The 16,035-nt window shown below is 39.9% G+C and overlaps 2 protein-coding genes across 3 annotated transcripts; both read left to right on the forward strand.

Annotated features, from left to right (window-relative positions):
* The first annotated feature begins 2,495 nt into the window (after positions 1–2,495).
* LOC115113274 (T-cell leukemia homeobox protein 1-like) lies at positions 2,496–8,613 on the forward strand. 2 transcript variants are annotated; one of them, XM_029640774.2, is made up of 3 exons: positions 2,496–3,126; positions 4,354–4,555; positions 5,735–8,613. In XM_029640774.2, the coding sequence occupies exons 1-3, from the start codon at positions 2,697–2,699 to the stop codon at positions 5,943–5,945; spliced, it is 843 nt and encodes a 280-aa protein (XP_029496634.1). In that variant the 5' UTR covers positions 2,496–2,696; the 3' UTR covers positions 5,946–8,613. The 2 variants fall into 2 exon arrangements, with proteins under 2 accessions (XP_029496634.1, XP_029496633.1); XM_029640773.2 differs by having other exon boundaries at positions 2,498–3,126; positions 4,318–4,555.
* Positions 8,614–9,381: 768 nt separating this feature from the next.
* LOC115113275 (succinate dehydrogenase assembly factor 4, mitochondrial-like) lies at positions 9,382–14,892 on the forward strand. Its single transcript, XM_029640775.2, has 3 exons — positions 9,382–9,555; positions 13,105–13,218; positions 14,429–14,892. Exons 1-3 carry the CDS (start codon positions 9,471–9,473, stop codon positions 14,536–14,538), a joined length of 309 nt encoding a protein of 102 aa, XP_029496635.1. The 5' UTR covers positions 9,382–9,470; the 3' UTR covers positions 14,539–14,892.
* The last annotated feature ends 1,143 nt before the right edge of the window (positions 14,893–16,035 follow it).

Consider the following 16,035-nt stretch of genomic DNA (forward strand, 5'->3'; position numbering starts at 1 on the left):
ATATCCGGGTGCACAAGCACGTAGGCACTGACATAAGTTTGGCTCGAGGCATTGGTTGTATTTGACGGCTGTTCTGTGTGTCGATATGAGATACAACATGTCCATGCAATGTTTTATCTGGCTTCTTTGAGAATGTGGCTGCTGCGCTGTGTTATTCATTCTGATACAATCAATTGAAATGTCCACGTCTACACCACAGTTGGCGGTGCGGGACAGAAAAGATTGGGGAGAGAGGGATGGTTTCATTTTCGTGTATGCGGGAACAGAGCGCTCACCCAAACAGTGCCATTCTTGGCCACGTGCGCTTGACTCAGGCGAGCCTTCTCGTTAAGTGCATGCATGAGAGGGTGAGGTGATGGATTTGGCGCCAGAGAGGTCGGGGTTAGGGATCAAGGACTGCGCAGGTAGAGTCAGAAAGACGATATACTCTGATACAACCACAGGGGGAAAGAAACACAACATCCGGATAGTGCACTGTCAAGCATAGGCTACTTAAAGTGGTAAGAAATCAATACGCTAAATGTCTCTAAAGACAAGTTTTGCCAAACCCCACACCGACACCGGGGCTGCTATTGCGCGCGCGCACACACACACACACACACACACACACAGACAGACAAACACACTCAGGCAAACAAACACACACACACACACACACACACACACACAAGACCCATGGCCCACTGTGCATGAGAACCGCTAATCATTTACACCACCATTTCGATGAATTATAATAAGCCTTATCATAGTGCCTATTAAATGGACAGATAGGCAAGATTTTCCTATTTTCCTGTGTATAGGCTCATGCTCTGACTCTCTTTCTCAGAAGAAAAAAGAAAAGCGTGCAGTCCTCCGTGACTGCATTAGTAGACTATTGCATTTCATTTGAATTATTTACCTCTCCCTGAAAGTCCTCAACGTTCGTTATTAGCCTAGTCCACGTTTTAACGAGTTGGAAAACCACATAAGTTTGGGAGCACCGCGAGCCATTAAACGTTAATGTTGGTCAATAGGCCAGTGAGAATCTGGAGATCAAATACGAATACTTTAATGCTCTCGGTTAAATAATCACGTCCCTGAAGCTTTCGAGAGGAGAGAAAATCAATGACCCATATGGTTTCATTTTCATTTAATTGTTTTAAAGTGTATGTTTTTGTTTGTTGAATTTCTCATTTATAAACATTTATTAGGTGTAGATTAATAACGCATTCCAAAAACTCGCTTTGATAATTTATTGGGATTTTATTTAGATATGCTACAGGCAACCAATACGTATTCATTTTAACTTGAATGTTATTGAATACATAATACAAAGCCATTGATCATTAATGACGTATACCGATTAAATAAAACAGTGGATTTGTTTCATTAAAAATACCGAGTTTGTAGTCAAATGGTTTACACTATTTTTATTTTATTTCCCGTATTGACACACGCACACTCAGTCAATGGCTAATTAAAAAACATTAGTTTTGTAATGATGCCACTATAGGAAACATAAATACATAATGGGGTAATTATAGGAGATCATTATAGGAGTTGAGCACGTGATATGCTTATCATGAATTGACCTATTTGATCTCTCTTTTCCCCTGAAAGCCTAATCAACTCCTTCCGGCTGTATATGGCACGGATCTATTTGGCAGTATTGGATTTTAATTACATATAGAATCAAGAGATGAGCCCACAATTCACAAGTGAATTGAATAACTTTGGAATTACGCATGGGTCTATTCCATTAATACGTTTTATATAAAAGATGAGCACATTGCAGGTATGTTTGAAATTCATTATGATATACAGTTAACTAAAGGTTTAGTATGCTATTAATCGATTTACTTCCTCATCTTGTCCTTGTATCAAAACAAAATAGGCTATTTGTTGATGTTTTTCCCCAATTATAACCGAATGGAGTTTTATTGTGCGTAATGTTGTTGGGTTGCGTATTTGCTTGACCATGGACGTAGATTTGTCTCCAGTTCAATTGTGTTCCCGAGAACCACTGTCAATTGGAGACCTTTGATTAGGCCTACCTGAAATAAGTTGAACACAGAGACCTATACCCATTTATTTATTTATGATGGATGGATGGATGGGTGGGCGCAGCTCTCGAAACACGTTAAACACTTTCACTGCTTGCACGGAGCTGACCACGCACCTATTTACCTTAGGTTACTTTGAGGTTTGTAAAACAGTTTTGTAATTGATGTTGTAAAAATGTACTGTACCATGAGGTGAAATGAATAGGCTACAGAATATAAACATTGCCTACTTTCACAAGACTCCGCCTGGTGTTTATGAAGTGTGCCACGAGTCCATAGAGAAGGCGCGCAGCTTTCCCTGAAGGAGCTTGTGGCCTCTCCGTAGTGTCTTTAGCCAATTGAGTCTCGAGGCCTAAAATTGGGTCTTAATCTCGCTCTGCCTATTTGGCACTTTGATTGATGCTCTCTTACTCCAGCCGGCAAGGCTGCCTGAGCCAAAAAGGAAGAAGAAAAAAACAGACAATCGCTTTTAGTTTAGCGTCACACACATACACTCTCTCACGCACGCACACATACAAACACGTACACACTCACACACATGCACCCACACTTATTAGATAACGACTGGAGCGAGAGCAGAATACGTTTTTAAGCTCCAAGATAAGGCGCACCGCGTGGAGCACCTCTGTACCTCGCGGGGGGCTCGAGGAGGCCATGGATCATATTGGAGCGCATCTCCAGCACACTCACGCGGAGCCCATCAGCTTTGGGATCGACCACATCCTCAACAATGTGGATCAGAGCTGGATGCCGGAGTCGGACTATGGACTCGGTTGCGTTGTCAGCACTGCCTACAACACCATGACGGGTAACTTCACCGGCAACAACTCTGGATATAACAGCAACGCATATGGGGTAACCAATCTGAGCGGCACCTATAACATGAACATGGGGATGAACGTCAGCGGGAATAACGTTAACGCGGCTGGAGTCATCCGTGTGCCCGCGCACCGGCCTCTGAACAGTGGCCACTCGTCCATCCATGGTGGTATGTCCACGATACCAGGCTCGATTAACAACCTGACGGGATTTACCTTCCCTTGGATGGAGAGCAACAGAAGATACACCAAAGACAGGTTCACAGGTAGACCATCTCTAATGCACATAACATGTGGTTGGTTGTCTGGAAATTAAATAGCAATATGAATGGCGTTGCCATGTTTATTGTGAGACAATCCCCGTCATGCTATGTTCCTGATGTTGGTCCGTAGCCTAGTAATTGTTCCCGATGAACTCAGCTCTGAAATAATCGATAATAAATCATATGCTAGGCTACTGCTTAACACGCTGTGTAATTTCATGAGACAATTTTAGTTGATGAACACCAATGGCTTTGACTTATTTTACTCGGCCTTTAGAGCTCATAAGAAGCACCTACAAATAACAGTGACTTAGATAACATAGCCTAAGACATGCTATCGAAATAGCCTAAATTACATTTCCCAAATTGCTACAACAACGTATAGGCTTAACACTTACGCATTTTTGCTTCTTATCGCTCCATGATTTAACATGAACATTTTCCTTCAAACTGACATATTAAAAGTTAACTTCATGCCTACACTCTTAGAAACAACGTTTCTGGATAGAACCAAAAGGGTTCTATGCTTGGTTCATGTATGGAATCGCTTAAGGTTCTATATAGAACCGAAATTGGTTCCATTTAGAACCCTATATGAAACCCAAGGGTTCTATAAGGAACCAATTGTCGAATCAAATCAAAGTTTACTGGTCACGTACACAGATTTGCATATGTTATCGATGGTGCAGCGAAATGCTTGTGTTTCTAGTTCCAACAGTGCAGTAATACCTAGCAATAATAATGCAAAAATAATACACACATTTTGGTTGTGAAGAAGAACCGCTGGGGTTCAAAAGGGTTCTATGTAGAACTTTTAGGGGTGCCATATATGAAGCAAGCAATATAACCCTTTTTGGTTCTATACAGAACCTTTTTTTCTAAGAGGGTGGGATGGGGGTTTTAATTATTTCTTTTTTTACTAAAGTTTTTTCCTCCAACTTATATAATTCGGGGCTGCATGTATCATTTTAGAGTGTTAACAATAGGATGTTTGGTCTAGGAATTTGAAATTTCATAATGAATTTGCGCTTCTTTGTGTCACGTTCGGGCATTTTAACCCTTTAATTTTCCCTGCGAGCTATAGATCTCCCCTCTATGTCTGACGTTTCTTGAACTTGCTTCGCTGCTCTTTTGCTGCTCTCTTTCTGATTTTGCTGCTTGCTTTTGCCCCTATCTATCCGTCTCCCAATCCAGTGGCGCTTTCACCCCTCACTGTAACACGCCGTGTAGGTCACCCGTACCAGAACCGAACGCCCCCAAAGAAGAAAAAGCCCCGGACGTCTTTTACCCGCCTCCAGATCTGCGAGCTGGAGAAACGCTTTCACCGACAGAAGTACCTGGCTTCCGCGGAGCGAGCGGCTTTGGCTAAGGCCCTCAAGATGACTGACGCGCAAGTCAAAACATGGTTCCAGAACAGAAGAACAAAATGGAGGTGAGATTATTGATGATTATCTGTATAGGCCACATTTAACGTAGTGTACGCTCCAGCGCTGAATGTCGTAGTTTGTTTGTGTGTGTGCGCGCGTGTATGTGTGTGTTTTAGGTCTGTTGGTGCTTTTATGTATAGAATGGGCAATTTATTTACACTCCAAGAATGCTACAAACCCAACAAAAATAGCAAAAGGTCTACACATCTGGGTGATGTTTTACAAATATGAACTCTAATATAATAACGCATAGAAAATTATGTCTTTATCTATTATATGACATTCATTAATTGTGTGTATTTGATAACAAATATTTACACAATCCAATCGCCCCACTTCAGTGTCTACCCCAGGTCGTAAATTGTATTTTACAATTGAAGTTTTCGGTTCTAAACCGTTGCATTCAGTTAATTAATGTTGTCTTGCAACAGTCAAGGAAAATACAAAGTCTGTCTTATAATGAGTTACATTCTGTGGAAACTAACTATATCCTATCCCACAAAAGTAGGATCATGATTATCTTAGCATATGACTACTCTTGTAAAAGTGAACGTTTTTTTAATCTTTCGAAATAATGTCATTTCAGACAAAAATATTTATTTCTAAGGTCTTTATTAAAGCTATTTTCAGATTAAACATATCGTCTTTTACGCATTAAGATGGAAGATGTTTTCCGTAGTCTACTGAAGCAGTTTTATACGTCTCTGGAGATTGGATTTTAGAAATGTAAAAATAACATATCAATCAACGATTAATATTATGTTATATAATCTAGGCCTAATAATAATTATTCCGTCAATGGGAGAACATAACAGAAAAATCTAAAGAAAGATTTATGCCATCAGACGAAGACAAATTAATTGCCAAACTGTATTTATTTCCACATAGGCTATTGTTGGCTGAGAAAAATTTCGAACATTGTATACAATTTGTATTTGGATATCAGCTTTTAGCCAACATGTTAATAATGCGTAAGCAAGCAATTTTGCCTCCATGCTAACAATGTGCTATAATCTGGGCTAATCATGATTGACTAAACGTGTTCAAATGAATCCAGAAGACATTCACTCTGTGTCAAAATGTGATTTAGGCCTCAAGGCCTGTACATATACGACGCAGCCTGTTTTGGATATAATTTCCCTCTGATGCCTCACAGTGTCTCTCTCGTGTCTCCGGTGTTCCAGGCGCCAGACAGCGGAGGAGAGAGAAGCAGAGCGACAGCAAGCCAACCGGATCCTCATGCAACTCCAACAGGAGGCTTTTCAGAAAACGATAAACCAACCGGCAAACCCGGACCCGCTCTGCCTGCATAACAGCTCCCTGTTTGCGCTTCAGAACCTCCAGCCCTGGACTGAAAACACCGCCAAAATCAGCAGCGTGTCCGCCTGCGAATAACAAACACTGACCGCTTTTATTTTCCCTCTTTAAAGCGATTGTAGTAATATAGTGAACAACTTTTTAAGATCATGAAGACGACTTGAAAAAATATTACTCACGAGGACCGGATTTATCTGACATTGCCTCGAAAAAAGTTTAGGTTGATAGTGTCAGTGAACTTAAGCCACGACACGAGCTCAATAGCAATGGGTTTTTGAGTTTCAGTTTATCTGCCTGTTTTTACGTGGTTTAATTTCAGAAGATTTTATTTAACATTTTCAGTAAAACATAATCCAGTCCTAATTATGGACTAAGCCTATAGATATACCTTGATATAAGTCAACAATAAGTGAGCACTTATTTTAGCACTTTCTCTTACAGGAAAACGTATAGATATTCATACCTGATCATTTGAGGAACAGGCCTAATTCAAAAAAATGTATCGATTCGGTGGCATACATTCAGTAGCCTATCTGTGTCTCATAACAATGTTCATGTTGATAACAATGGTTATAAATGAGGTTTTAGCAGTTGACTAGACGCAACCCCTTTCTCTCTGTGCAGGGAAGAAGCAGTGACAATATTTGACAATTTACCATCTCATGAAGTTTCTCACTTATAAATTAGTAATTATCTTTTACCTTTTACCACATCACTCAAGCACTTATTCATTTGGATGAAACTTTATTGCAGTCTGCTATTTACCTGGTATTTGCTTAGAAATTCGTTATCTAAATATTTTACTAATTCATTATCCAATATTAGTTCTTGTTTTTATCTTTCAAACAAGCACGACGGTATAAATAGTAATATTGCCTTGAGTTTGTTGAAGTTATTATTTTTTTGGTAGGTACCGTATCCATTGTTACTATTAGCCTATAATTTCTTAATAAAACCAGGTGAACAGCTGAATTATGCCTGTAAAAAAAGGTGTTATTTGTTAAATTTTCTTGTACTTTAGGCTATAGTCCTCTAATAATGTCAGTTCTGGTGATCCATTTGTCATATTACATTGCTCTGCATATGATGACAGGCAAGAATTATAAGGCCATATAAAATATTTTTAAATAATTAATACAGCAGTGTTGTGCTTTGTGTTTTTGTCATATTTTGTTTTAAACCAATGGTCATCATGCATTTTGAAGTGCATGGAAGGAATTACATTGCTCTGTCTGGGAAAACTGAGGCCAGAACTCTCTTTGACGATAGGAACCATCCCTCGTATATATCTGCCCTATTAGTCAATACCAGACCTTTATAATGGTGTTTCCAGCAAGTGAATGATACTGGTTGCATGATAATGATGAATGTGAATCTACATTATGGAGCATGTGGCTCTGTACTTGTGTGTTAGTGTAACACTCATTGCAACTGTAAAGTGTGTGTGTGTGATGCTGATCTTATGCAGCTGTGTGTGTGTGTGTGTGTGTGTGTGTGTGTGTGTGTGTGTGTGTGTGTGTGTGTGTGTGTGTGTGTGTGTGTGTGTGTGTGTGTGTGTGTGTGTGAGAGAGAGAGAGAGAGTGAGTGAGTGAGTTAGTCCAGGGCCTCTCTCCCCATGGTCAAAAAGGAATGTAGGGTAGAATTTCCCCTTCTACTCAGAAATATCAGCACTGCAGCATCACTTAAGTGGCTTTTCCAAAACTCCTGAAATTCCTAAACCAAGCAAGCATGCTGGCTTTCAGTTGTTTCAAAGCCCTCAAGGGAAAAAGGTAGTCAAAATGGCAGATAAGTTTCAAAGAAGTGAACAAGCACAGTGAGCGGCAGATTAGAGTGAGGGTTTAGGCAACACCTTGCATTTCTTTCGTGTCCTCAGTCTTCTCATTTAAAAAAAATCAGTATTCTTATTATTTTTTTTTTCATTAAATGAAAATTATTTAGGCTTGGTTTATGCAATCAAATACATGTCCTTTGTGCATTTCAGAACTGTCTTAACATGTTATTGCATTTCGACCAAGTGAGCATTTACTGCTTGTTTTCTCTGCCACAATTCCACCTTGTAACTACAATCAAACACTATTAGTGACACAGCCACAAATATTCCTCAGTTCTTATTTTGCTATTATTCTGCACCCTTTCTGTAACATACTGTATGATGTATGGATATTTCTAAACATGTCCTCTATTTGATTTTATTGGGCTTTGCTTCTCTATAATCTATAATGTTGCAATGCATTCATCACTACACACTACCAATGAGCGTTAACGCTGCGTTTACAGCTTAGTCTCCTGTTTATACTACAGTAATGTATAACTCAGCCCATGCATTTTTCATTCACCACCAGGGAAACAAAGCAGCATATCCTGAACATCATCAATTAAGAAGTTAAAACATAAATTGCAATAAACCGATCTGTGTCATGTCCTTCATGAACATTGCTACAGTTCATTTGCAATAAATCCTATTGATTTATGAATAGGACTGTATGAGTCAAATTAGCTACAGTATAATCTCTTGTGTCTAGACCCAGATGAATCACTGTACCATGTAAAGCCATAAATCATTGTGTAGCCTATGTCTCTGAATTGAAAATGTATGAATGGAGCAAGGTTCTTTTTAATTTCGAGCTGCATGTAAAATAAATAGTTTATTGCAGACGTTATCCTGCAATCATTGTTTAATCATAGTCATGAACAGAGTAGGGCAATTTGTACGTTACAAATTTGTATTAAATGATTTTGTATCATTTGTCGTATTTGTCTTCATGGCTTTGTATTTGAAAAATGTTTGGCTCTTCTAACCGAATAGTTATCTTGTTTAAAATATAACAAGAGACTAAATATTGTCCATAAAAGAATACCAAAGCTGTATCCCAATTTTTAACAAGGCTTTATTTTCTCATCTCCTCTGGACCACTGATCGGTGGATTGATAGGTTACACCATACTTCGTCCACACTTCACTGTTTTTAGTGATAAAGCATCCAAGGAAAGCAAGAGAACCCATGGGAAACCTCAATCTGTGTGTGTCACAAATAGTCATGGCAACAGAAATGTACTTTTTCCACATATGCACACATGCATACAATGTATAAGGAGAAGAACATATAGACCCATGACTTCTCCCACAGACATTCATAATTATTTTATATCACGTTCTGCATCCAGAAGACATGATGATGAAAGCACTTACACAGGGACATACCGGTGGTGCTAGGTTGTGTTGTGTACAAGGCTGCATCTTATCCCAATGCCTGTTTGATGGTTGGTGCTATCCGGGATCCTTAGGACGTCCCAACTCTGACCCAATTGCAGTTAACATTTGAAATGGTTAAGGTTAGAGTTAGGTAAGGGGTAGGGTAAGAGTAGAGGTTAAGGTTAGGTTTTAGGGTATGGTCGTGCCAAGGATTCTGATTTGCACTGCATCCTGATTGACTCACACATTTTACTTTGGCTCGCCCTGGTGTCCATACGTAGTTACTGCAGAGTTCATTTTGTCGCAATATGATGACGTTCCAGACGTCATTAATGCTTGCCAAAACACCATAAAGTTGTGTAAATGCCTGTTTGACCTTTCTTATCAAGCCAGTGTATCTAGCTAACGGCAATGAACATGTCTCTACTACGCGTATGTGCTTCTACATCGATTCTTCGTGCGACCAAAGGGTTATTCATGGAGTCTGCTTTTACAGGTGCGTGTCTTAATTCGAAGAGTGTCGTTTCTCAAAGCGGCTAGCCACAATGTGCGCATGCTTGCTGGCTAGAAAGGTAAACGACATCAACATCGACGTTTATTTGTCACGTGCAAAATATACAGCCGGTGTAATTAGTACAGTGAAACGCTTGATTGCAAGCTCTTAAACTCTTCCCCGGCAATGTAGGACAGTCTGTGTGTGCAGCGGCCTAAGGCACTGCATCTCGGTGCTAGTAGAGGCGTCACTACAGACCTTCCCAATTTTGCCAGTGTAATCTCCACTCGATTCGTCTTATGTAGCAACATTTTTTATTTTATTTTTTACATTGGATAAAAGTAGAGACTCAGAGCTAGAAAATGGTATATCATACACTACAGTTGAGATACAATTGGAAAGTAATTCTGCTTTGAAAGTTTATAAACGTTTGAGAAAATGAAAGTTGATAAACTCACGTTTAAGGAAATGGCCCTTTAATATTTTGGTACCCACTGGAGAGGTCTTTGTCTACACCTATTCAGCATTGTTCACACCCTTAAATTTTAGCCCCACCCATCGTTTAAAACTAAAATCTGGTTTATACTACTGGTGGGTTTGTACATTTATTCTGGAGTGTTCATAAACACAGAACGTTGTCAATTTGACCATTCGTAAATTCAGAGCGTTTCCCCCTCGGAACGTTTTGGAAGCTCTGGCTGAAAAGTAGGGTTGATCTGAGCGTTTTGACCTAACAGCAGACAAGTACCCAAGCTAATGTTGGCTAGCTTGCTAGCTACTTCCATACACAAATGAGAGAACCGCTCACTCTGACCATTTTACTTGTCCTAGCAGAGCTGGTTAGGCTTTTTTTATGTTACCCAGAGCGTTGGTAACTGCAGCTGTGCTGCTGGCAACAATTTAATTATGCTTTTTTTGCCAACGTTTACTGATGCCGGGTGACGCGCTCGTAAATGTGTCACTTATTCTGCGTTCTGGCACACTCCGACGAGAGTGCTCTGAAATTGGAGTAGATAGACGTAGCTGGTACATTTGCTCTGGCTATCGACAGTTGTCGCAGTGACATAACGTTCTATTGAAATGGATACTTGCACAGCGGAGAATTTTGTTTAGACATGTAGCTAGCTAGCTAAACAATGAACCATAATCCCAACTCATAACGTTACTACCCTGCATGAATCTGCAGGTAGCTAACCAACCATGTTCAATGTTAGCTAGCTAACATTAGACTGTAACTAGAAATGCAAATGTCTCTGAGATACGAATAATATTACTACACAGATCATACATGTAACATTAGCTAGCTAGCCAGTTGGCTAATGTTAGCTAGCTAGCTAGCTAACAGTACACTTTAACTTGAAATGGAAATTACATTCTGACAATTAAGTGTAATATCTAAAAATGTAGCTGGCTAGACTCTTACTGATGACATGGTTGCCCTTAGTTTGAAGATGTAATCTGGAGACGGGTGTTTCCAAAAGCCTTCTGTGTGTTCTGTTTCTGACTCAGTCTGCATATTTGCAATCATCTCCTTAACTATCATATTCCAATTCCACTGATTTCAAAAATCGGTCCTCTGGAAAGTGGAGAGCAACACTTATGCAGTTTTACTATGTGATATCTTTAAACAAGAAAGTGTTAGAAAGGATTACCTGCACATACTGACCAGCTCATATTATAGCCAGAAGCGGGCTACATGGCAGACCAATCCGAACATGTCTTTCGGGATGTCCAGCCCAATCATTATCTCAGCCAATCATAGCTAGCGGGAAGTTTGCTGTCATTTTCTGTGGCTAAACCAACTAGGCTCGTAATTTAACCTTTTTATTTGTATTTACAGATGGCATACAAGTTTGCTATTAAGGCACATGAAAGCTCAAATGTTCCAGAAGGCATTTCTGCCAAAAAAGCATTTTGATTAAGAAAAAAGCGTTTATGTTCAAATGTCTCTCCTGAGAAGTAGTGACGCACGACACATGTCTAGTTTCCTGAAAAAAGTCACATATTTGAAATCTTATATGCCTACTTGGGGTCTTTGAAAATGAATTATGAGGCTATATATTTTGTGAATTAACACTCCTCAGTTAGCAGGCTCAAGCAAGCTAAAACCCACATGGTAGCAAAAACTAACTAGCAGAAATGATTTAAGCACACTTTGCTGTAGGCTACTATTTATTAGTTAACAAAAAATAATGTATGTCATATAAAATGTATTCACCCCACCCAGGTATTAATCAAAACTTCCTAGAAAGCAGATTGTCCTTGGCTCAGACAGTGTAGAAGTGTGAGCTCAATAGCATCTCATTAGTGTGCAACATCTTGAGAATCAGCTGCACATGTGATGGAAGAGTGCACTGCACATGTGATGGAAGAGTGCACTGCACATGTGACGGAAGAGTGCACTGCACATGTGACGGAAGAGTGCACTGCACATGTGCACTGCACATGTGACGGAAGAGTGCACTGCACATGTGACGGAAGAGTGCACTGCACATGTGATGGAAGAGTGCACTGCACATGTGACGGAAGAGTGCACTGTGCATGCAGAGGGTTGCAATTCCATTAAATTGGGGATAGTTTAACCAAAATATGCCATATCATCTAGAATTGCCTTGTGTATCCCATAAAAAAAGGTTCACTGTTATATGCTAACTTTTTTGGGATGATTTTAAGCGAAAGGGTAATTTCCCGGATTTAACATCCCAAGGAAAATGTCCTGATTTTACCGGAAGGTTTCTGACCATTCGCAAGGATCTTCAACTAGTAGGCATAAACCTCCTGCATATTGGTATTCATTTGAGTTTTCTTGAAGGCTGGGTGATTTTTGAGAAATGATTTGTAACAAGGAGGCCAACCCTTCTGGAGAGCAAGCAGGATTTTCTTCCAGACCTATTTTTAAAGAGTTCACCCACATTTTAAAAATTGTGTCCATACCTTGAAAGCAGTCGATGGACAAGGAGACTGCAACCTGATTTGGTTACCAACTGCCATTGACCATTGATATTAAAATGTTACCTTAAATTTCAAAGTAGCAGTCATTGAATTGTGTGTGTTCATTTAATGTTCAAAGCCTCCTGAATACACCTGACCTGTTATTTGTGTGTTAAAAAAAAAAATCCACCCTGGTTCTGCACCTAAGCCATGTCACAATACGTAGAATTGCAGGAAATTAGCTTTAAACAGTAACATTTTCCATCTAGGGGTTGTGCCAGCGGGCAATGAAATTCACATGGCAAATCTCACTCCAAGCTTTCTTCAAAAGTTGTCAGCCCTGGTACAATGATTCTCTATACTATACTTGCTTGTTTTGTCACAAACTGAAATTAGGTGAACTATTTTAATTTTAAGTCAGGAAATGGTTCCTACACTCACATACATCATTTGATTAGAAAATCTACACCAAGAGATTGATACCCTTCTCAAGCCACCTGTTAAACGATAATCTCATGTTGATATGTAAAAATCATCTCAAAATATCAACACAAATGTATCTGTTAGGTTAGGTATGAAGTGGGTAATGCCTCAGCTGTAATGTGTTTCTCTTGTGTAAAGGATGCTTGCGGACAGCAAGTGGAGCAGCTAAGGACAAGGAGCCACTGCGCAAGGCCAAAACCCCCCAGGGCCGCTTTGACATGAATGATGAGAAGATAAAGGATCCCCTTGAAAGTAGGACAAATACACTGTTTTTTGTGTATATAAACACAACCATTTTAATGAGTTATAGTCCATATAAGGAAAGCAGTCAATTGAAATGAATTAATTAGGCCCTAAACTATGGATTTCACATAACTAGGAATACAGGTATGCATCTGATGGTCACAGATGCCTTCATAAAAAAAAAAGTAGGAGTGTGGATCATAAAACAGTCATAATCTGGTGACCATCTGGTGTGACCACCACGTGTTCTGCAGGTTATGAGGCTGGTTGGATGTACTGCCAAATTCTCTAAAATGACGGAGTCTAATGTTCGCTGGCAGCTTCATTCAATAGTACCCGCAAAACAACAGTCTCAACGTCAACAGTGAAGAGGTGAGTCCACGATGCTGGCCTTCGAGGCAGAGTTGCAAAGAAAAAGCCATATCTCAGACTGGCCAATAAAAGATTAAGATGGGCAAAAGAACAGACACTGGACACAGGAACTCTGCCTAGAAGGCCAGCATCCCGGAGTCGCCTATTTACTGTTTATGTTGAGACTGGTGTTTTGTGGGTACTTTTTAATTAAGCTGCCAGTTGAGGACTTGTGATGTGTCTGTTTCTCAAACTAGACACTTTAATGTACTTGCCCTCTTGCTCAGTTGTGCACCGGGGCCTCCCACTCCTCTTTCTATGCTGATGCTCCAGATACTCAACTAGTCTAAAGAAGGCCAGCTTTATTGCTTCTTTAATCAGAATAACAGTTTTCATCTGTGCTAACATAATTGCAAAAGGGTTTTCTAATGATCAATTAGCCTTTTTAAATTCTAAACTTGGATTAGATAAACCAACGTGCCATTGCAACACAGGTGTGATGGTTGCTGATAATGGGCCTCTGTATGCCTATGTAGATTTTCCATTAGAAATCAGCCATTTCCAGCTACAATAGTCATTTACAACATTAACAATGTCTACACTGTATTTCTGATCAATTTGGTGTTATTTTAATGGACAAGAAATGTGCTTTTCTTTAAAAAACAAGGACATTTCTAAGTGACCCCAAACTTTTCAACGGTAGTGTATGTAAATGTGATATTTCAGTTTTTACAAAATGTGGTCAAGGGGTCTGAATACTTTCCGACTGCACTGTATATTCACTATGTCACAGAAGGCAAAAGGTTGCAGATACCTTCTAGGATGCTCCATTACCTCTCACACTAATCATTCCCCATTGATTTACCAGAGTTCCCTGATGATGTGAACCCAGCCACTAAGGAGCAGGGGGGGCCCCGAGGCCCAGAACCCACGCGCTACGGGGACTGGGAGAGGAAGGGCCGCTGTGTCGACTTCTAGTTTCCATTCCTGGTATATTACACATGCGATGTGGACATATCTTATCTATAACTTATGCATCCATGTCTGAGGATTGTTGTGCAAGAGACCAGGATTAGTACACCATACTGAATCAGTCTGGACTATTTCCCCATGAACCATACAATCTGATTTGTAGTTTCACATTTAGACACATGTAGTCTGTAGAACAGTCTCACTTACTTTTTATGGTGCAATACTCACTTTGCACACCATTGTCTTTGTTGAGATGTATGATGATGAGACATGATGACCTAGTGAACAATAAAGGCTGCTGAGGGAGGATGGCTCTTAATGGCTGAAATGAAGTGAATGGAATGACAACCCCCCCCCCCCCCCCCAAAAAAAAAAGCTGTTTGATTCCATTTACTCCATTCTGAACAATTTTATGAGCCGTCCTCCCCTCAGCAGCCTCCACTGATAGTGAACGATTGTCATGCAAGTTTATTGCTTCCTGTACAGAGATGTCAATGTTGTGAATAAATGCAATGTAAAAAAATCTGGAGATTACTCTGGCATGTTTTTACTTTTGGATTATTGCTCATTATATTGAGTCATCGACAATGCCTCTGATCTGGTCAGTATTCCTACATTAGCCCCTGTCTCTTTTCACTCTACTCTCGTTCTCTTTCCTGCCTCTTGGTTGTTTATTGAGTCTATGTGTACTGTACAATGAAGGGAAGCGCTCCTGCTCAGCGACACTCAACAGGCAACCACCTGGCATCCTGACCTGAGCGGCTCTTCTACGTCTTGTCTGACTGGCACACCCTTACCCTGTAACATGTACTGAACAAAAATATAAACGCAAAAATGTCAAAGATTTGACTGAGTTACAGTTCGTTGAAGGAAATCTGTCAATTGAAATAATTTAATTGGGCTGTGATCTATGGATTTCACTTGACTGCACAGCATTTGAGAGAAATACGCTTTTCGTGAGTATGGACATTTTCTGGGATCCATAATAAATAGTCAAAATTTGGGGATGAAGGGGATTTTTACAAAGACCATGTGAGTATATGAATGTTGACTGCCCAACCACATGTGTGACACCTGTCATATACGCTCTACCCAAAATTCACAAGAGCATGACACCACCTTTACCAGGCTGGCCCATTGTGAGTAGTAACGGTTCTCTGACAGAATATTTCTACATTTTGTGAAACTCTGGGTGATATTTTAAAATGGGTTTCAATTGTGGGTGAGCGGCAATAATGTACCAGTGCTTCCTAACAACGTCATTACATGCCTTCCCCAATGGTGAGTGTTGGGTGAAGCATGATGGGACATGTTCTGCTTTTTATTTAACTTTTGGTTGAAGGTCTTTCCAACTGTTAGTACTTCAAAATTATCATTGGCATGTTTTTCCAAATTGTCTTTGTATCCTCTTAAACCTTTGTGTGAGGTTCGTGGTCTGTTTCTGATAAGAAGCATCAAAGCTGCATATTCTTCTGGTGAGACTGAATTGATTTATAGGGAGAC

Source organism: Oncorhynchus nerka, linkage group LG28 (assembly GCF_034236695.1).
Source record: "Oncorhynchus nerka isolate Pitt River linkage group LG28, Oner_Uvic_2.0, whole genome shotgun sequence".
NCBI classification, from domain to species: Eukaryota; Metazoa; Chordata; class Actinopteri; order Salmoniformes; family Salmonidae; genus Oncorhynchus; species Oncorhynchus nerka.